This window comes from Panthera leo, chromosome F3 (genome assembly GCF_018350215.1).
Source record: "Panthera leo isolate Ple1 chromosome F3, P.leo_Ple1_pat1.1, whole genome shotgun sequence".
NCBI classification, from domain to species: domain Eukaryota; kingdom Metazoa; phylum Chordata; class Mammalia; order Carnivora; family Felidae; genus Panthera; species Panthera leo.
Window position 1 is genome coordinate 20,497,922 of NC_056696.1, and position 23,543 is coordinate 20,521,464.

At 38.7% G+C, this 23,543-nt stretch overlaps 1 protein-coding gene across 6 annotated transcripts in view; it reads left to right on the forward strand.

Annotated features, from left to right (window-relative positions):
- RASAL2 (RAS protein activator like 2) overlaps positions 1-23,543 on the forward strand; it is a 348,451-nt gene that overhangs the window by 275,679 nt on the left and 49,229 nt on the right. For all 6 annotated transcript variants that reach the window (XM_042925859.1, XM_042925862.1, XM_042925863.1 and 3 more), the window contains one exon: positions 14,259-14,368. In XM_042925859.1, coding sequence (XP_042781793.1) covers positions 14,259-14,368 — 110 coding nt within the window. The remainder of the gene's footprint in view (positions 1-14,258; positions 14,369-23,543) is intronic.

The window sequence follows — 23,543 nt, forward strand, 5'->3', positions numbered from 1 at the left end:
ATCCACCTCACCCAGCCCTAGCTTTCACTCTCTGACCCTGGCATGGGCCTTTACACAAGCATAAAAAGATAGGAGTTGGGCTGGGCACCCCATGGCACCTCCAGGCAGGGGCGTCCTTCCCCTGTTTGGTCAGCTTCACCAGTATCTGGCAGGCGGCCGAAGGCCACAACTCAGTTGGAGTGAGCCTCTTGGCCACCCCCAACCCAGATACCTAGTGAATTGCAGAGGCAGCTGTGAACAGGGAAGAAGCCTGGCTCAACTTCCCTACACTGGGCCCGGGCATGGTACATGGCTTTGTTGGCTGGGGAGAGGCAACCTGGCAGCCAGTGGGCCACCTACATAGTGAGTCATGGGCTGGGGCCCCCGGCACCTGTGAAGGTCTGCACTTGCCCCGGTGCCTGAGGGAGCATGACACTAAATAGCAAATGAAAAACATCATAGCAGATAGGGAGAAAGACTGCTCGAGAAAGGAAAGTTTTCTATTTTAGTACCTTTAATGGCCTGTGTTCCTGCCTTTCAAACAAGGGCCCACGTATTTTGCACTGAGCCCCTCCAACCATGTAGCCAGTTTCATCTAGTACAGGAAAGACTTTAACTCATCTCCTGGCATCCAACACCTCTGTCACCCACTTTAGCCTTAACACTGCTGCTCTAACCCTGATCATTACTTGACTCTCCCCTGCTCAGAGTCTTTTAGTAATTCTCTGTCATCCCATGCCCATGGACATGACCAAATTTTGTACATTTTATTTGGCTTGCACAGCGGGTTCTTTCCACTCTCCTCTTTCTCTTCCTTCCCTCTCCCCCTCATTTAAATATTTCCAGACAGAGCTGGCTTTTCCATCAAAAAGCATCAGTCACCCGCTGAAAGCTTTTGAGTTTGATTTGTGTTTTACAGGATGATAAAAACCAAAGTTCGCTTGGCACAGAGAACCTTTCGTTATCAAGTTTTTGGCTGCCCTTCCAGTTTCATTTCCTAATACCCAATATCACCATCCCCACCCCCACATCTCTCAGCCTCCAAACTTACAGGGTTCTCTTAGTGTCCTTTTTTTTTTTTTTTAACCAAACTTAAAAGTTCCCAAACAAGCTTTCTCAGGTATCTTTGCACACTTCTGCCTAACAAGGCCAACTTCTGTGTTTCCTGAAAGTATTCTCATCCTTTAAAATTCAGTTCCAGTGTCTCACTACCTCTTCTAGGCAACATCAGCCTTGACTTTCTCTGTTCTTCCATAGATGTGTGCATTTATTTGTTATAGGATTGATACTGGTATATTGTAGCCTCATTATTGGCATGGTTGCCTTCCCTGATCTGTGATATTCTGGGTGGTGGTCTCCAGAATAGGATGTATGTATCTTGTAGGGTGCTTAATATGATCCATCTGAGTTGCAGAAAGAAAATAATAAATATTTAATTTTTAAAATTACACTCCTTAAATTTTTATGTTATTGAATGTTTTATAATCATACATTAGAACGTTCTTATGTTTTACAAGTAAACAATTTTAGGAACACATACCAACGATATTTTACTCATTTGATACATAGTCAAGGCAATTTAGAAACCACTCTTCAAGAAGGGTCAGGACTGTATCTTGTTAATCTTATAATTCCAGCACAGGCCTTTTCTGTTTCCTAACCTGTTTATGAAAACTCACTGAATATATAGGTGACATTCATGATTACCCAAGATATGCCCATTGCAAAGACGTTAACCTCTTAAGCCATAGCATCTTCATCATTGATGGTTTAATATTAGTCAAGGTTGTATACTGTTTTTTTTTTTTAAGGGTCTACACTAATCTGTTAAATAAAACATAATTAAGGGAAGAATGTAGTGAGTAGAAGGAAGTAATTTTCTTTTAATGGGAGTCCTGTGAGATTAATGACAGAATAACATGGGGACTATCTTGGTTGGCTTCTTACTCAAGGAATAATTGGATATGTAGGAATGTGTTCTACTCTCAACTCTTTCAAAGTTAAATGAGGGGCGCCTGGGTAGCTCAGTCAGTTGAGCATCCGACTTTGGCTCAGGTCATGATCTCATGGTTTGTGGGTTCAAGCCCCACATCAGGCTCTGTGCTGACAGCTCAGAGCCTGGAGCCTGCTTTGGATTCTGTGTCTCATTCTCTCTCTGCCCCTCCCCCACTTGTGCTCTGTCTCTCTAATAAACGTCAAAAAAAATTTTTTTAAGTTAAATGAAAAACAGACAATAGCTCCAGCAGAAGTGAAGGCCAAAACCTGATGATCTGTCCTTAGCTACCAGGGCTCATATCTCATGCAGTCACTGAGACCACTGTCACTCAGGGGCTCTTGTCCATTAAAATCGGGTGCCCGCAGTTGAAAAATCCTCTGACCATATGATTTAGGGCCGGTGTCCCCTGCCTGTGTAATTCTTCCAGGGCATCAGTACAAGGAGTTCATATTAGCATTTAGGAGCTTGTATCTAAAACAGGCAAAGGAGTGATAAGAGCTTTATTTTTTTAAGGTATGTTCAGTTAGTGTCTCACTTGTGTGACCCAGAGCAAATTGTTTGACCTACTCTAAGGCCTCTGATGCCTTTTTTATGATAATGAAATATTACACAGATATTTTAAGATCCTTGAAAGTTGCAGGATAAAAGGTACTATATACTAAGGATCAATATGTTAATATTTGGGGCCTAAATTTATAATAAAAACAAATATTTGCAGTATTAGAAGCAGTATAGTTAGGAAATAGCCTCTAGAAGTTATATAAATATGCCTAATAAAATCCTTTCCTTGATTTATTTCTCCTTCCTTTCCCCCATTTTATTTTATATATTTTTTAAAAAGTCATCGTGATCGACATTAGTAAAGAATAATTATATTGTTTTACTTGTATCTTTTGCTTACCACCATTTCCATAATATGGGTTGTAGGTGCATTTTGTTTTACCAGAGGCAGTAAGAATTTTATTTTTTTAAATGACTCCTAGGCTCCAAAGCCCCCCTCTCTCTGCGATGCTTTTATTCTTAGAGTCCTAGAAATGAGAGATAGAAAACTTCAATTAAATTCATCTAGTCCATCTCCCCTGACAATGAAAAAGTATCTCTCACATTCTATTATCTGATGCTTTTTCAGGCTTCCATGATAACCTCTGGGAGACTGTCCAATAGACTAATAGACCTCACTTCGGGAGAATGTTCTCTTTCTTAGTTTTGACCTATCATTTCTCATTATTTTATCCCTTAAAGCCATTTTTCTTATATGCATACTCTGTGAACTTAAGATCAGCAGTCTCTGCCAGTCATAAGAAAATCAACATACATCTCATTAACAGGAACTGAGGTATTCTACAGAAGTGAATATTCCAGATACAAAACTTTTCCTCTTGAAACACAAACTTAGTTTAATTTAAATAATTTTGAGGAGTTTTTTCCCTTGAATGCATTAGGTATTTTCCGTACCTTCTTAAGTGTATTGAACTTTTCTTAATAATTCAGGTTAATCATTAGCATTCCACAAGTATATATTAAGTAACTCACTGTATGCTAAGCATTGAAGAAACACAAAGATGAGCTCAATAATGTTTGCTTTCAGGAGTTAGGACTCAGTAGGGGATATAACATAGGAATAGAACTAATTATTGGTCAAGACAGAGGAAAACAGTCATATAAACAAAAGAGCTTAGATAATCAGAGGCGAGGGACTAACTCCTATTAGAGAAATCAGGGATGGTTTCCTGAGAAGTTGGCATTTGAAATAAATAGTGTAGGGACAACTGAGTGGCCATTTGCAAAAAAAAAGATAAATTAGATGTGTATTTCACACCTCACATAAGCATGAACTCCAAATGGATTAGGGATCTAAATGTAAAATTAAATAAATAAACCATATGAGTACTAGCAGACATTGATAAATTCTTCTTTGACCTTAATGTAGGAAAAACTTTCTGTAATGGTTACTTTACTGTAATGGTTACAGAGGCAAACATGTTTTTTTTAATTGTCTTATGATTTATTAACATCATAAGAAACTTAAAAGACAACCAGCTGACTGAAAGAAAATATTCACAACATATAAAGGACTATTAAAAATTGAGGGACAAATGACCCAAAACTCAATAAAAGAACTGAAGAAAAATAAAGTATGAACAGATGATTCTCAAGCACTATAAAAATTGTCCTGAACATATTGAAAAATGTTCAAACTCACTTATAATCAGAGAGATTCAAGTTAGAACAATATTTTGAGGCTATTTCACCTTTAGGTGAGCAAAAACTATACAGTATGACATCAGATTTAGTTGGTGAGATCACGGGAAACAGACACTCTCATACATTAGTGATGGGAATCTAAACTAGTACAACCCTTCTAGAGGGGATTTTGGCAAAGCTACTATGTACTCACCCTTTGACCCAGCAGCCCCACTTCAAGCAGTCTACCGAAGATTTACCTCCATCAGCATAAAAATTCATAGGCACCAGGTATTCTTGGCAGCATTGTTTATAATTGCAAAATATTGGGAACAACCTAAATGCCTACTCATAAGAAAGTAATGACATACGCCACGTGTGGAAGGAAGGTAAAACAATGGCCCCCAAGATGTCCATGTGTTAATACACAGAATCTGTGAATATGCTATTTTACATGGCAAAAGAGACTTTTGAGATGTGATTAAGGCTAAAGACCTTGAGGTGAGAAAAGTACCTGAGATTATCCAGGCGGGTTCAATCTAATCTCAAGGCCTTGAAAACAGAATCTTTCATAAAAATGCAGCATTGCTGGCCTTGAAGATAGAGGAAGGGAACCATGAACCAAGGAGTGTGGGAGGCCTTTTAGAGGCTGCAAGAGGCCAGAAACAGATTCTCTTCCAGGTCTTGAGAAAGGAGTGCAGCCCTGCAGACACCTTGACTTTAGCCAGATGAGACCCATGTTGGACTTCTGACCTACATGGCTGTAAGATAATAGATTTGTACTGTTGAAGCCACCATGTTGTGATAATTTGTTACAGTGGCAATAGAAAATGAATACAGTGGAAAAACTGGTGAAATTAGAATTAGGTAATTTGTCAGCATGCTACCCTATGTTCATTTCCTAGTTTTCATAATTTTACTATGGTTAGGTAAGATGTTAACACTGGGGGAAGCTGGGTAAGAGAAAACTCTCCGTACTATTTTTCCAAATTTCCTGTCAATCTAAAATTATTTTAAATAGAAAGGAAAAACATCAGGAATTCCTTTCCTTCTCAAGTTCCCTCCGCCAGGCCACCTCACCTGTTATCCTTTTAAAAAGTTGCCATTTCTCCATGTTATTTATTTGTGAATTTCCAACCAAGCTTTTAACTCCATGGTTCCCAAACCATATGTCCCCGTAAAGACTTGTTCACATATTTTTTAGCAGATTTATTCTTAATAGATCCAACCTGAAAACAACCCAGATGCCCATCAGTTGGCAAATGGATAAACATATTTTGGTATATCCATATGTGGAATAAAAAGGAATGGACTACATGCAGTAACATGGATAGATTCCCAAAACAGTGCTAAGTGAAAGAAGGCTCCATACTGCATAATTCCATTGATAGAGCATGAAGGGAAAGATAAAACTGTAGGGGCGAATCAGACCAGTGGTTTCTAGGGGCTGAGGTGGGAGGAAGGGATGGACTGTGAAGCGGCCTGAAGAAACGTTTCAGGTGGTAAAAATCTGTATCTCGTTTGCAGTAGGATACATTTGTCAAAACTCATCGAGTTATACACCTAAATATGGTGAGTTATCCTTTCGTAAATTATACCCCAATAGACCTAATGGTTTTTTTTTAAGATATATTTAAAATATAACATATAAAAGTTGAAAGTAGAAAGTTTGAAAAAATTTAACAGGAAGGTAATGATCAAAAGAAATCTGATATAACATTGTTTTATCATATGAAAATGAATCCCCTAAGACAAAGAATATTACTAGGGATAGAAAAGGTATTTGCCCCCCCCCCAACAAATGTTAATATATCAATATGTTATATCATATTATAATAATTTTTTAAAACATGTCATATAACATATGTATTTACTTTTATACTTTAATACAATCTAATAATATATCAATATGTTAATGTGGGTTAGATCTGATTAATGGGTATGTGTGTAATGTATGCGCTTTTGGTTTTTTTTAAAGTTTCATAATAAATGTTTTACTTTGTTTAATAAAAGAGAATCATTGGATGCTTGTCAAAAATGCAGATCACTGTGCCCCACGCCCAGAAATTCTGATTTATCATCAGCTCTGTGCTAGAAAAACAATTGTAATTTATTATAGGACCTTTTCTTTTTCCCTTTGATGATTTAATTTGCAAAACAAACCAACAAACCAACCCCAAATCCCTACCAGGGGGGAAATTACCCACACTGAAACTGTTTGTTAACTACAAAGCACTTTGCAACTGTTTGTTGTTCTGTTGTTACTCTTGCTACCTAGAGTTTCCCTCCCTCCTTGGACTTCCAATAACTGGAAGATACGCTAAGGAAGTAAAATATGATGGCTGGAAAGTGGAGGTTAACGCTTTCAGTTACCCTTCCTTTTCCTTTCTCCTGTGAATTGTCTACAACTGGATTCTCGTGAACATTTTCTGAGCATCTGTAGGTTCCTCAGTTACATTAAAAGGGGAAGGAAGGGAGTAATTGATATAGGACATAGCCCTTGTCAGGTCATTGCAATCCATAATACCGTGAACTGCTAAAGCACACAAATACACAGGAATGCATTTACTAATTAAACGAAAACTTTAAAAGCCAGAATGAGAACAGTTCTCGCCTGGGTCCTTTCTAGTTGACAAGGTGGCATTTTCTTACTGTGCGTCATGTAATATTTTAAGGAACTGCTATTAAAAGTGCTTCAGTCGCCTAGATTTCCTTAATCCCTCGTGTGGCCACTGATAAGAAACAGTCTCACGCAGGATGAGAGCAGGCTCCTGCTGCGCGTCACCGTGTGTTTGTGGGGAAGGTGATGGCGTGCTTCTCTGCCTCCACTTCTCCACGTCTTCAGGGAACGGCACGGCCCGGCTCCCGTTACCGCCACAGAGGCTTCTGGGAGCGGTTGCATAGCAGCAACTTTATTTCAGTTACAGTCGGGCCCTGACAGCCAAGTCCGGTCTTCGGGGGTTACTCCAGTTTGTAGGTGGTGAACACCTTTTATCATTCTCCTCACACCAAGCTCCAGAGAAAGGCAACGTTTGGCTTTTCCTTTCCCTGGGCAGTTGCTAAGTGTAAGCCTTATTTTGGCAGAAAAGAGTGAGTACCGGCTAATTAAAGTACATCACGGTAGTCGTTATCAGTTGCTGTCTGACAATGTAGGTGTTGAAGTAAGCTTTTTACTGTTTTTCAGAGTTGTAGCTGGTAGCAACAGTGTTTCAGAAGAGGATTGGACAGGTAGGATTTGTTTTGAGGGTTTTAGTAGTGTGTTTTCAGGTAAGGATGAAATCAGTTTATTTGTAGTCTTTTCCTTTGTTTCCATTTATGCTATTGGATTTTAAAGTAAGCTTGTAGGAGCATCACGTACTCTTCACGTTCACATGAGACATAGACGTCCTAACTTAACGTGAAAGAGAGAAGCATTTTCCTCTCAACATCCATCTCTCTATAAATTTCATATTTGAATTTTTTCTCTCAGTGACCATAGAGTCATTTATATTTAAAAGTAATTTCAATAGGGTTTCCATTTCATGTCAGTTTAATTATATAGATAGGAGCCCTAGGGGCAAATTTTTCTAAGTCAGATGTCACATTGGTGGGAGTTTTGTTTTCTTTTTTCCCCTCATATTTTTGAATTGTCATAGTGCATTTCTTCCTTTTTGTGGTATATGATTCTGTAATAAGATATGTGTAGAAATTAAATATAGCACCCACGGAGAATGTGCATTATAAATGCATTATATCCAGGGCGCCTGGGTGGCTCAGTCGGTTAAGCATCCGACTTCGGCTCAGGTCATGATCTCGCGGTCCGTGAGTTCGAGCCCCGCGTCGGGCTCTGTGCTGACAGCTCGGAGCCTGGAGCCTGTTTCAGATTCTGTATCTCCCTCTCTCTGACCCTCCCCCATTCATGCTCTGTCTCTCTCTGTCTCAAAAATAAATAAAGGTTAAAAAAAATTAAAAAAAAAAAAATAATAATAAATGCATTATATCCTAGTGCCCGGAGTATCTTGAAGAGGAATAAGAATGTGGAGAGTCAGGGTAGCATAGAGGTTAAAAAGCCAGGGTTCTGGACTCAGGCTGCCTGGGCTTGAGGTTGTACTCTGCCTCCTGGCAGCTGTTTGACCTGGGAGAAGTCAGACACTTTCTGTGTATACCAGCTCTGGGTAGGTGATCTGCTGTTGGTGAAGAAAATGAACTGTTCACATGGCACACATTCTTGCTCAAAACCATGTTAAATCAGTACACATTTCTGTTTTCATAGGTAAAGTTAGTCCTCTCAGAAAAACAAATGGTTGCTTATTTGCGACTGCTTTGATGGGTCTTGTCTCTCATTGTTGCTTTCCTTAGAAATCAGAGTAAAAGGTAAGGTCCCATGGTGCTGGGGTGCTGGGTGTCTCAGTCGGTTGAACATCTGACTGCAGCTCAGGTCATGAGCCCGCGGTTTGTGAGTTTGAGCCCCGCACCAGGCTGTCTGCTGTCAGAACAGAGTGCGCCTTGGATCCTCTCTGTCTCCCTCTCTCCCTCTGCACCTCCCGGGGTCACGTTCATTTCTCTCTCAAAAATAAATAAACAGTAAAAAAAAAAAAAAAAAAAAAGGTCCTTACAGTGGCCCGGAGGATCTGCCCACCCACCTCACGACTGGGACCAGCACTGCTCCCTCTGTTTCCTCATTTCCCACAACCCCTCCCATTCCACTTCCTCCTCTCCAGCCGCGCTGACTTCTTGGCTCTCCTCATACCGTGAGTTCTTCTGCCTTAAAGCCTTTGCCCATCCCATTCCTGTTGCCTGGAATGCTTTTCCCTTCTGAGGTCTGAGGCTCTCCCCCGTCAAATCTTTAGTCAGTGTAATCTTTCTCCATAAGGCCTATCATGACCACTTTATATTCCCAGCTCTTTACGTGGCTCTATTTTTCTGTAGCCCTTGTCTTTTACTAATTTCTTATGTCCTTTGTTTATTGTCTGTCTCCTTCCACTAATGTATGAAGCTTAATGAAGGCAAAGATTTTTGTTTGTTTTGTTCACTGATCGAGCTCAGGTGCCTCAAGCATGTGGCCAATAAACGGTGCTCAGTAAGTATGTGAATGAATGAAACTTTTTACATGTTAGCAGAATACTGGGTTTAAATCCTGACTCCTCATCTATAAACTGTGTTACCTAAAGCAAGCTGCTGAATATCTATTTTGTGGAGTCATTGTGCCGACTGAACAGTATTGGAACTACTAGAAAGCACTTAGCAGTGCTTCATATCCAGGAAGCCTTCAGTAAATTCGTTCGGTCAACGAATGTTAATTGATCACTTAGGATGTACCAGGTATCCCTGTACGTACTGGCATCTGCCACTGAACAAAACGGCCCAAATCCCTGCCATTTGTGGAACTTCTTTCTAGTTTCCTTCCCTTCCTGTGATGTGGTAGTTTCTAAGAGGAAAAGCCATGATTCCACCTAGCCTACCCAGTAGTCTCTCTCCCTAGACTCAGATGAAGTTAATACTTATAGGTACCCATTTTCCATTATTTTAAAAGTGCTTTTCCATTCAGTTATCTTATTCTCTGGAATGGCCCTAGGAAGAGGGTTTTTTTATTCCTCGTTTGACAGGTAAGAAATCTGAAACTTGGAAGTTGCAACTTACTCAAAGTCACTCAATAGGAGAAATTGGAGCTAGAATTTGAAGCCACACTTTGATTCAGAGTTGCCCGCTCTTTCTGCAGTGGCAGTTGTATCAAAAACTCCACAATGGCTTTTACTCATTTCACTGCCCATTTTATTTCAGTTCTGTTGATATTTATTGAACCCCTGCCAAATGCCTGGTATCGGACCTGCCCTGGGAAGGCAAAGATTGTGTAGTCCCTGCCCTGAGGAGTTCAGCGTTTAGAGGGAGGGCTGTTGACACATAAGTGGACATGCCGTGTGCTAAATGTAAGGCTCGCTGTATGTAATTGGATTCCTCTGAAGCACAGAGAATGGCCACCTCATCTAGAGCCAGGTGGTACATGTCAAAAAAGACACGCTGGAAGATCTCATGCCTTAGCTGAGTCTGAAAGGATGACTTAGCCAGGGAAGAGGGAGGGATATGAGCCGTAGCAGCGATGCATGGTGAGTGTAGAGAATTACAGGCTTCTAGGGTTGCTGGAGGGTAAAGTACGAAGCAGGGAATGACCAGGAATCAGCCTAGAGTATTTAGTAGCTACCAGGTGATACCATAAGGCAAAACTCTTACCCAGCCCCCTCTTGGTACCTTTAGGTCAGGTGTCCATCCTTGGTCCGGTTAGCTATAGTCAGGCCGAAGAGCTGCTTGGTGCAAAGGATAGTGATCTGTGCCTAAGGAATCGCTCAGAAGGGGCAGCAGGCAAGTGTGCATGCCATACACTCTGAGGTTTCCTAGGAGGGGTAGTGTCATTGGAAGGCTGGCTCACTGCGTAGTTGGTCCAAGACAGAGGCATAGTAGAAGCTGGGACTAGTATGGAGATGGCGAGTTTTTAGTGGCATCCATTCAACTATGTGATCTCCCTGAACATGTGGGAGACCACCTGGCTGAATAGACTGACACCAGACCAACCTTTATAGCCTAAGCTAAACAATATTTTCAGTGAAAACCATGTTTCAGTTATATCAAGGAGATAAAAACAGAATGAAATATTACTGACCACTCTGGGCTGTCTTAAAATTTCCCTTACCTGTATTCCCAGAACAACCATAATTTCACATATATATTGAGTGCTTACTACAGTTTAGACACTGTGGCAGATGTTAAGATAGGTATAGCATTACCCCTTCCCTCGAAAGTTTAAGGGCCAATGGGAGCGATAATTATGCATTAATAGGTGGACGATCCACCTTTCCAACCTTATTTCTCGCTACTCCTAATCATATACTGGCCAGACTGAGTCTACCTAAGGGGCACCCGTTTTGTTCTTTGCCAGCTCTTTACATGGCTCCATTTTTCTGTAGCCCTTTCTCCTGTGATGCTGCCTTGCTCCTCAGCAACCCCCAAACCCAGATCCTGTCTACTCATCAGGACCTAGCATATTGCACTTCTTCTATATAACGTCTCCTTATTTCTCTGGATGATATAACCTCTTCTTTCTCTGAAATCCTGAAATTGTTTCCTATGTACCTCTCTAACATAATACCATATTATCAATTCTAAGATGTGTATTTTCTCACATTTTAACATCTCTGTAAGTTATTCTTCTAAGACACTCTGTTTGTCATCAACATTCTTGAAAGACTACATGATAATATTCTGTGGAAAAACATGGACAACTACTCTAAGTCAAAAAGTAGTTCAGAAGAATGAAGAAGCTAGTTTATTTTGCATTTATTCTTTTTATGTATACACTATGCACTATATGATAAAAACCTGCCTAAGTAAGTCTTTGAAAAACTTTCTTGATACAAAATAAAAGTTCTAAGAGATTAGGCATCATGTTATAGTTTAATTGTCAGCCTTTTTCTTAGTGTACATAAAATAATAGTGTGACTTAACAATCATTGGTGTCCTAGATTAAAAGAAATATGATAGTTAATTTTTATTATGTTGATTAAATATGCCAGACATTGAGAACACTTACCTCCCTAATTGTGTCATATATATTTATATATGTGTAGTTTCCAAATCCCATATTAAACTATAAGCTCTTTGGGGACAGAGTTTGTGTTTATTTTGTCTTTGATTCCCTTACAGTACTTGGTATGGTACTTTATGACAAATAGACATAAAACAAATATTTACTAAATAAATGGATTAAAACAAGAAGTATAGTAAGTGGCACAAAAAGATAAAGTACCATGTAAGCAAACATCTGCTAGTATGTATTCTCACTCAACTGCCTAACTGTATTTTTGTTAGAAATATATTTACATATGGCATTTGGGCAGGTCCTTGAGCCAAATCTCAACTTAGGCCAGTGGCTTTTGAATCAACCATACACAATCCTAATAGAATCCTATAGACTCTAGGTCCTTTTTGCAGACCACATTTCTGAGCAAATGTGGTGACTCATCTTGATTAAATCATGATAAGTAGTAAGTAAAGCCTTTGCCTTGGAGAACAAATGACAGTGACTTTCCCTAACTACAATGCTAAGATTGTACAGAAGACCAGACAAATGCCCGTCCCTAAGAAATATAGTGCTTCCGGGGGCCCCAGCTGACTCAGTACAGCATGCACTTAAAAATAAAATCTTAAAAAAATATATATAGTACTTAAAAAATTTTTTTGTTTTCTTGTTTTCTTTCTTCCAGTCAACCTCTATGCTCCTATAATAAAAAACTGCCTAGGGAATTTTCACCCTTATTCTTTGGGCTACAAGAATAACAAGAAATAACATCTAAGTGTTTTTTTCAGGCAGCTAAATGGTTTTACTTCTGATTCAAATAAGTTTGTTTCCATTTTTCTCTAATGGAAGGACCAATGCCTGTGTGTTTGCAAAATACTTGGCGTGGGTAACCGCTGTGGTAGTCCACATTACTATTCACCAAATATTTCCAGTTTTCTTTCTGGATACGTGATACAATTATAGATCCTTTCCCCACAAAAATTAGGTGCGGTCATGTGACTTTTTTGTCCAATGAAATGAGACCAGAAGTGACATGAAGCTTTAAGAACTAGTACATAATTTGTCACATTTCCTTTATCCTCCTGAAGCAGGTATAGATGCACAGAGAAGGAGCCTGCCTTAGCCTAAGTCCCTGAGTGAGGGCAGCACAGAGCCAAACCCCCATCTCTGTTAGTTGACCTGCTCACAGATAGTCATGTTACACGTCTCATACTACTTAGATTGTGAGTGTATTAGATAAACGTAATCCCGAATATCTTGATTAATACAGTCTTCAGCCAAAACAGTAGGCTTTGGTGATAACTAAAAGAGTATAAAAGATTTGGCGTGCTGATCTTGACCCCGTATTTCTTTTTCTCCCTGATGGAAATGTTTACTGTACATAACCCCTACAGGACAGTATTCATCTCAAGGTGATTAGTCATTTTCCCAGCATTAACATACTTTTCTTTGAATTACAACTTTTTCTCAAGACATAAGATGTCCTTTCATCTGCCAACAATAGAATTATTACTTGAAAGTAGTGGCTATCCCCATTCATGCGTGCATTTGTTCTATTATTCAACACACTTTATTGGCTGCTGATTGTTTAGTAGGTGCTAAGACTGGGAAAATATTCAAGGAGCTCTAGATAGTTTGGTGAAAGTGGCAGGAGGGAGGCAGTGGTCAAAAACTATAAAATGCTTTGTTCTCCTGAAGTCTAGATGTTTCAACAGTTTCATAAATGACATTTCGTTTATGAAGTATTTCACATTTCATTTTAAGATAGTTTACCTACATTTGAAACTTAAGTTTACAAATAACATACAAAGGTGACATAGACCAAATTTTAACAACTTTTGAGACCACCAACATATTACCTTGTACTAATTACATAACTCTTTTTTTTTTTTTTTTTTTTTTTTTTTTTTGGTTTGATTTTTGGTTTTGGTTTGGTTGGTGTTGGTTTTGGTGTTGGTTTGGTGTTTTATTTTCGGTTTTGGAGGTTTTTTGGCAGCTCTTAGTATAAAGCTTCTTCTCACTATCAGCATATTCTTTAAAATTCCTTTAATGTCCTAAGTACCTTCTCACCTCAGGGCTCTTGCATATGCTATTCTCGTTTCCTGTTTTCTCTTAATTTAATTCAGGAAATTAATTACCAGATGCCTTTTCTATTGAATTGCCTCATAGAAAGGAGTATATTTTTCTGTTACCTTGTTTTGTTTTTAAAAATCTGTTATCAAAATTAGATGTTTCTCTACCATAGCTGGTATAGAAACCAAGAGACAAGAAGTTAAGTGTTATCAAAAAGTTTAATTATCCCAGTTAGCCTAGAAGAAAAAAAAATTTGTCCCATTACCAGGTAGTTTCAAGCAACTATTATTTATAAATTAAAAAATTAAAAGCTGGATTATTTTTTTGGTCTCCATTATAAAATGGGCATTTTATAGGGCATTAAATTTTTTTGGTCTCCATTATAACATTCTTTTCAAAATCGGTACAAAGCAGTAAGAAGACAGCAAGGCGCTATTAAGGTTTTCTCTCCCATCACTTTCTGCCTTTTCGTTCTAGGGGTTCTTCAGCAAGCGCCTGAAAGGCTCCATCAAGAGGACCAAAAGCCAATCAAAGCTTGACAGAAACACGAGCTTTCGGCTTCCATCCCTTCGTAACACGGATGACAGGTAGGAAGTTAGCTTGCTTGAAGCAGGAAAAGCAGTGTGGTTTTTTTGTTTTTAAACGGAAAAAGCAGTTCTACAGTGGGTTTTGATAAGGCATTTTTGGCCTTCTCTAACTTTACATCAATGACAATTGGAAAGATCTAATACTACAATTGACTCATTTTGTCTGCGGGGTTTTTTTGTTTGTTGTTTTTTGTTTCTTTGTGTTTTGTCTTGCTCATATTGAGGCGGTTTACAAAGTGTTGACTCAAATGCCCAGCCAGTTTAAGAATCTTATAATATTGGAAATTAAGAGCGAATTGAAATGCTGTTTCTGTAGAATCAAATTCTAGTGGTTGGAGATGTATCTTTCTTTTGTAAAATGACAGACGATAGGGATGATGATGGTGACAGTAGCAAACATGTTCTGAGCGCTGAACCAGCCACTTTATATACATTATCTTGTTCAATCTTTATAGTTACCCTGTAAGATATTCTTATCACCACTTTGTAGATGAAGAATCTGAGGCACAGAGATTAAGTAATCTTGCCCAAGGTCATAGAGCTCAGTAAAAAGCAAAAATGTTATTTGAACTTGAGCAATTTGGCTCAAGTCCGTGCTGTTCCCTGCTGCATTGTTCTTTGTGTACAGCATTTGGAACCAGTTGTCTTGGTTTGCAGTCACACCTAGAAGACCTGAATGAAAAGGAATATTTTGATTCTTAGGACTGTCAGCTTGAGTAACCCTCAAATGCATAGCTCACTAGGGACAACAACCTTCTAAAATGATTGAATGTGAGGGGTGCCTGGGTGGCTCTGTTGGTTAAGCGTCCGACTTCGGCTCAGGTCATGATCTCACGGTCCGTGAGTTCGAGCCCCGCGTCGGGCTCTGTGCTGACAGCTCAGGGCCTGGAGCCTGCTTCCGATTCTGTGTCTCCCTCTCTCTCTGCCCCTCCCCTGTTCATGCTCTGTCTCTCTCTGTCTCAAAAATAAATAAACGTTAAAAAAAAAATTAAAAATAAATAAATAAATAAATAAATAAATAAATAAATAAATAAATAAATAAATAAAATCATTGAATGTGCACCAGGGCACATTGTTCAAAATTTAGGAAATGGTGCTTGCTGTATCCTGACACATCACCACCATCACTTACATTTATCGAATGCCTACTACATGCCAAGCATTTTTAATGTAGTCTCTCATGTAATATAACCTTAGATACTTTTATTATCCTCATTTTACACATGAGGAACTAAGGCAAAAGAGATTGAGAAACTTGCCCAAGTTCACACAGCTAGTAAGGAGTGGAGTATGTTTGCCTTTTGTATTTGATACTCTTAATGTCTACTGGTTTTTTTTTCCTTTCACTAAGTCCATTATTTTCAGTTACCCACATTACAAATAAAGATTACAGTCTCTGTAATGGCAGATTATAGATTTACCAGGCAGAAAATTACTCTTCTTTTTTATAGATGAAGTAAGTTGTCCCCCATCCTGACTTGATGAGAGGCTACTGCTATATCAGCTCTTCTTATCCCCGAACCCCTTTAGAGTTACTCTGTGAAATTTGCAACTCTGTCCAATTTACTGTGTAATTGCATTGTTAATCATCTCCTTCACACCTCTTTGTTTTAAGGTAACCAAAAAAAAGCTGATTTTTGCTTTTCCTATTTTTTTCTTCCTATTATTTTACAACTTCCATCATTCTAAGAATTAAAAACGTTTTCTAAATAAGTCTCAAGAAAATGGAGTGACTTTTTTTTTTTTTTCAGAATATTGGCTTTTAAGAACAGCGATGTCATGCGGCCTCTAAAATACCCCCCATCCAGTAGCCACTGCCTTAAACTCTGCAGCATTATGCATATACGTGGGAGATGAGAGATTTTTTTATAGGCGCACTTTATTTTGTAAACTTGCACTAAATTTCACTTTAATTTCACAGTGTTCCCTCCCATTCCATTTTGCTTTAGGTAACCTAAAAGAATGCTTGGGTTGAGTTACTAAGAGATTGTATTCTCCTAAAGTCTCTGATCCTGCTGTTATACAGCTAGTGTACTTCAGCCTTTCCAGTGACCTAAATCCATCATGCGGGCCTGCCTCGCCGTCCTGCTTCAGTCAGTGGTAGTATCTTTGTGTCTCAAATACAGCATAATAAAAAGGTGCTCATTAATCTCAAATATTTGTATTTTTCAAATCCACTTGAATTATAAAAGTTTCCCAAACAGAAATTTTTCAAAAACTTTATTTTTCCCATATAGTGATATACTCACTAGAGTTTGGATGTATTACAGTTTAAGAAAAAAACAAAAACAGGCTCTTTTGTCTTCAGGTCATCTGGAGATGCAGGTAAATACAACTGAGGTACCAGATATTATCTTTTCACTTCTTCTATGAGTTCTTTGAATTGGTGCCCTTATAGGTGTGACCAAAGATTCTTTCAAAGACCCTGGTTTTCTTGGGTTGTGTTCATCAATTGCCAAAGTCCGGCCATTTCATCCAAAATGGTATATAGTGTCTAAATCTCAGTAGCAGAGCATTTCTGTTCTTATATCAAATCCATAGAAACTCTAGGCAAACCTAGTAACCAGCCCTTTTTTTCAGTTTTTAAATTGTGCAGTAAAATACATGTCTTTCTTTTAAAAAGTGTTAGTACATAAATACAGATCAAAAAGCTGAAGTCGCCCTTCACCTTCCCCAGCGCCCCCTATAAATAACCTCATTAACAGTTTGTATACTTTCAAACCACTTTAAAAATCCATACACATGGAGCACCTGGGTAGCTCAGTCAGTTGGGCATTCAGCTCCTGATTTCGGCTCAGGTCATGGTCTCGCGGTTCCTGGGTTCCGGCCCCATGCGGGGCTGACAGTGCAGAGTCCGCTGGGGATTTTCTCTCTCCTCCTCTCTCACTCTGCCCCACTCCCACTCATGTGTGCTTGCTCTCTCTCTCTCTCTCTCTCTCTCTCAAATAAACTTTAAAAATTTTTTTAAAAATACATATATATGTTTTACTTATTTTCATATGCGATGGGATCATATTACACATTTTTTTGTGATTAACTTTTCAGTATATTTTGGACAACTTTTGTGTCAGTACGTGTAAATCTACATTATTTTAACAGCTGTCTTCTTCGTATGCTCGTTTTTTGTAACATATATTTCACTTCTGTGTGGATATTTTAACTGTTTCCCTCCGTGGGGCACAAAATAGAGATGTAATGGACATCTTTGAACATATACGTTTTTTATCCTTATGTGATTAAGTCAGATTTCTGAAGTAGAACTACCAGGTAGAGTAGATGCACGTAATCAAATTGTCCTTCAAAAAAGCTATAGCAATTATCATTTCCACCAACAGATCAGGATTACTTTTATCTTTTAAACAGCATTGTACGTTGAGTCGATATGATGGAATAAATAGTCATCATAAACACCTACATGGTATTTACAATGTGCTAAGACCCTGTTCTAAGCATTTTACATAAGCTAACTCATTTGATCATCACAGCCATCCCATGAGGTAGTTACTGTAATGACCTCATTATGAAGATGAGAAAACTGAGGCACAGAGAAATTATGAAATTGCACAAGGTTAGAAAATGGCAGAACTATGTTTCGAATCCAAGAAGTCTGTCTCTAGAGTCCAGAGTCTTAAACTTTATGCTATACTGCTTCTCAAAAAAAAGTGAGTGAAGGGGGATGTAGTTTTTTGTTTTAATTTGTGTCTGCCTAATGTCTAATAAGTTGAATGAATATCTTTTCACTTATTCTATGACTTGTTTATTTATTGCTTTGCTCATTTTTCTACTGTACCATTTTGTCCTTTTTTTTTTTTTTTTTTTTTTTCCTAGGGATCATAAGCCACTATTACGCATGTTGCTAAAATTTTTCCTCTGGTCTGTTTATCTTTTAAAAATCATGTCCCTAAATTATATAGAAGTTTTAGATCTTCATTTGGTCTAACATGCCCATCTTTTTCTTTGTGGCTTACCTGGCCAAATTTGACCAGAACAGTGAAAAAGCCAGGGATCTGTTTCTCATTACATTTCTCATTACGATGCTGTGCAAATCACTTTATCTCTCCACCCCCTTTTCAAAAGGAAGAGAGATTCTATCTACAGGTATCAGAGAATAATGTAGTAGTGATCAAGATATGTTGAATTCTTCAAGGTTTTTGATTACCACAAAACTTATCTGTACTCATAGCATTTTAAGAAGATAAAATTATTCTCACGAGGTCTAAGTTACTACTTTAAGATGGCAGAGACACCATTTTAAATGAGTTTTCCTACATATGACAAGTAAGCTTTTCTCTGTAAAATACCATAGGGTATTTTAACATGCAGACTTGATCTAAAAGATCCTCATGGCCCCAGGCTCATCTCGCCAATGATCTACTAGTTACAAACACTGCTGTAAGGCTGTGGTCGAATTTGGTATCAGTGTTGCTTTTTGGATCAATTTCTAATAATCCGTAAACTAAGAATTTCCTTTGTGAAGTTGCGGGGCACAGGTATAAAAAGTGAAGCTTTGACAATATTTCTAAAAGCTAAATTTCTTCTTTTTTTTAATGTTTATTCTCGGGGGAGAAAGAGAGAAAGAGAGAGAGAAAACACAAGTGGGGGAGGGGCAGAGAGAGAGGGAGACAGAAAATCTGAAGCAGGCTCCAGGCTCTAAGCTGTCAGCATAGAAGTCTAACACAGGGCTTGTACTCTGGAACCAGGAGATCATGACCTGAGCTGAAATCAGACGCTTAGCCAACTGAGCCACCCAGGTGCCCCTAAAAACCAAATCTCTTGGTATATAGTAACATCCGTGATATGTGACCGTTAGGTACACATTAGAAAGCTGTGTGCTACAAAGGAATGTAGAGATCTAAAGACATGGCCCCCAACCTCAGGAAAGTCCAATAAAAGAAGTAAATATCCAGGAAGAAATGGTACAGGTGAGGTGAGACTACTTCTGCTGGATATTCAGGAACGACTTTACAGGGCAGTGGCCTATGAGTGGAACACGTATAATTTGAACTTAGACACAGGGAGAGAGCTTTTCTCAGAATGGAAATAATGAGCAAAAGCAGACAGTAGGAAATTATGGAGCTTGAAGAGAAATATTGATTAGTTGATGGTGTGTAAATTGGAAAGGAAGGAAATAAGATTGGACAGGTAAAATTCCAGTTTTGAAGTTGGTAGGTAAAAAGCTGCTGGCTTTTATGTCTTAAAAATTATTCACTATAAGGAACAGAAACAGGAACTCCATCTTTGATGGGACAAGGAGAAAACAGTGACAGGTGACTTAAAATTCGGGGAAGACCAGGTGTAGTTGCCGACAGAATGAAATCCTAAAATTGTATCACTTAGGATTCAGATCAGCTCGTAGTTAACAGATACTCAAAATAGTAATGGCTTAAATGGGTGAAATTACTTCTTCCTCACCTAAAAGAATCTGAAGGTGGGCCGTCCAGGGCTAAGGGACCAGGGCTGTTTGTGAGCTTTTTCCTTTGCCATCCCCAGGGTCTTCAAAGCTCTCTTTATGGGTACATTGTAACTACTGAAGCTTCAGCCATAGCATCCATGTTTTAGGCATCATAAAAGGGCACCTGTCTTCCAGCTAAGTTAATACCCTTTAAAGCAGTTTTCCTGAAATCCCATCCAGTGACTTCTGTTTGTGTCTCATTGCCGTCTCTTTCTGCAAGAGAGGCTGAGAAATGTTATACCTGATACATCATTGTCCCCAAAAATGCAAGAGTCTGTTATTCAGGAAGGAGGGAGAAATAGACATCAGGAAAACCGTCTCTAATAAAAGAAGGAGACTGATTTACTCACCTGCCTCCAGAAGTCTGGAATGATTCAGCTCTCACCCAGCTCTAGAAGGCCAACAGTCAGGGTTACATTTATCACATAGCAAATGTGAGAAACTGAACCAATCCAGGTAAAAAGAAAAAAAAAAAAACCTGCAGATAACAACATTTGTGTTCCCCTATTACAATCCTCTCTGATAATTCCACTCATGAGTATATCCAGGAAAAATGAAAACATGTCACCACAAAAACTTGTACATGGAGTGTTCGTGGCAACATTATTTATAATAGCCATAAAGTGGTAATGACCCAAATGTCCACCAACTGATGAATGAATATACAAAACATGATGTATCCATACAATGCATTACCGTTTACCCTTGAACTCAACACAGGAGTTAGGTATGCTGACCACCTCCCCCCAACCTTGCACAGTTGAAAATCCATATATAATTTTTGACTCCCCCAAAACTTAACTGCTAATAGCCTGCTGTTGGTCAGATTCCTTATTGGTAACATAAACAGTCAATTAACGTATTTTGTATGTTGCATATATCATATACTCTATTCTTACAATAAAGTAAACTAGAAAAAAGAAAATGTTACAATCCTAAGGAAGAGACAGTATATTTACAGTCCTGTACTATAAATGTATTTACTGTATTTACTGAAAAAAAAATCCACTTATAAGTGGACCTGCATAATTCAAACCTGGGTTGTTCAAGGGCCAAATGGATTATTCAATCATAAAAAGGAATGACGTACTGGTACATGCTACAACATGGATAAATCTTGAAAACCTTATGCTGAGTAAAAAAGACCATCACAAAAGACCATGTATTGTAGGATTCCATTTATGAAATGCCCAGAATAAGCAAATCTATGGAGACAGTAGATTAGTGGTTGCCAGAGGCTGGGGATATAAGGTGGGGGAAGGGATGAATGAGGAATGACCACTGATGGACGTGAGGCTTCTTTTTGGAGTGATGAAAGTGTTTTAAGTGTAGATTGTGGTGATAATTGCATAAATCTGAATATACTGAAAACTATATACGTTAAATGATAGATTTTATGGTATGTGAATCATATCTCAATAAAGACGTTAAATTATCAAAAAAAGAAAAAAGAAAAAAAAGCAGCTGACCAGGAAATACTCTACAGTGAACCTCATTAGTCTATCAGCTCCAGTGTGCAAAGCTGCCATTATGCTGTTCAGTGCTTTGCTATTAAATATAGGAGGCCAATGCCTTATCCATTAGGCGACTGGGGCTTCTGCTTTGCTATTAAATATAAACAGATCACCGAGAATCTCCAGATATTGGAGGAAAGTCTCCAACATGAAAGAGAGCAAAACAAACAAATAGGAGGGAGAAAAAAAATAACCCAGAAGATACAGAACAGAGCCTGTTCTGCACAGAGCCAAAAACACCTTTAAAGCATAATGTTTTCAGAAGATAAGAGTGTACATCTATGAAACATTAACAAGATGTTATAAGAAAAGGAACATCAAAGGAACAAGAAAGAGAGCTTGGAAATTAAAAATATAAAATCTCAAGTCAAGTCACTCTCCCAGAAAGTGGGACAGAAATTGAAAAAATCAACCCAGAAGATGCTAGTAAAAGAGAACATAGAAAATTTTGGGGGGAGGAAATTGTTAAAGAAATAACACAAGAAAATTTCTCAAAACCAGAAAACATAAATGTCCAGGTGGGGTACCTGGGTGGCTCAGTCAGTTGAGCGTCCTGCTCTGGGTTTCAGTTCAGGTCGTGATCTCCCAGTTTTGTGGGTTTGAGCCCAGTGTCTGGCCCTGAGGCAGCAGCATGGAGCCCGCCTGGGATTCTGTCTCTCTCTCCCTCTCTCCATGCCCCTCCCCTGCTCACACTGTCTCCGTCACTCTCAAACACATTTAAAAAAATGTTTTTGCACAAGCATTAATGTGCAGGTTACAAAGACCACCAAATTTGTTGCACAGTGAATAAAAAAAGATAAGAGACCCCCCCCAACACACACGCACACGCACGCGCGCGCGCACACACACACACACACACACACACACACACACACACACATATCAATTCACATCATCAAGAAATATCAGATCACCAAGACTTAAAAAATCTTAAAAGCTTCTGGAAAGAAAAAATAGGTTACATGAAGAGGAGGAGTGGGTGGATTGCATTGTATTTCTCAATAGAAATGTTGAAAACCAGAAGTCAGTGGAGAAAGGTCTTCAAAATTCTGGGTGGAAATTATTCTCAACCTAACATTCCATATACAGGGAAGTCCTTGAATGTCGTACTGAGAAGTTTGGATTTTATTGTATAAGCACTGGGGAGCCTTTAAACATTTTTGAGCAAGGAAGTGACCTAATTGTGCTATGTATAGATTAATCCAGGAATGGAATTTCAAATGACTTGGTTTGCAGAGACTAAGTTTGGGAAACCAGTTAGCAAAAAGCTATTGTAAGAAGTAATGGAGGCTGTAAGGAGGATAGTGACACTGGGAACGAAGAGGCAAAGACACGACGGGAGGACCATTTTAGCGGCAAAATCAATAGGATGTCACAAAGTCATCATAGTTCCAAAGCCATCTAATCAGATAAAAGCCAGTAAAGTGATTTCCTAGAATCAATATTGGCAACATTTTCAAATTAAAGCCATGTCATGTGGGAGGGTGTTGGGACAGGAGAAGACTGATATTTATACCTTTCACATGCATTTTAGAAAGTTTAAAAAAGTGGGAAATGCTGAAGAACAGTGGTCATACTGCCTTATCAGGCATTGCAGGGCTCTGACTGCCCACCGGGCTGCCAGCCTCGCTCTGAAAGGGCTGCTTACATTGACCAGTCTTGAGGTAAAGATACACACGTGGAGAAGAATTTTCCTAACCCCTCCAAACATCCCTCAAATGAAAACTTTCGCAGTAATGTCCTCAATTCTGAGGCTCACTGACAAAGCGAGGTTTTAAAGCAGACTGCTTGTTCATTTTCAGGAGACAGCTAAAAGCTGAGTGTGGTGTTCATTTGTAGGGGGGACTTTGGAACGATATGCTGAGCTTCTTGAGTCTCTCCTTTTTAGAACCATTTTTTTTTAACTTTTTACTTTGAATTTATATACTCACCAGAAATTGTAAAAATAGTATATGGAGTTTTACAAACCCTTCCCCCAGCTTTCCCCAATAGCAATATCTTATAACTGTACCATAATATCAAAACCAGATCATTGATCTTGGTACAGTACTATTAAGTGGACCACAGACTTCATTTAATTTTCACCAATTTTTATACGCACTCATTTGTGTGTGTTTATAGTTCTTTGCAATTTAATCCTACGTATAGATTTGTGTAATCACCACCACAATCAAGATACAGAATTGTTTCATTACCAGAAAAGAACTCC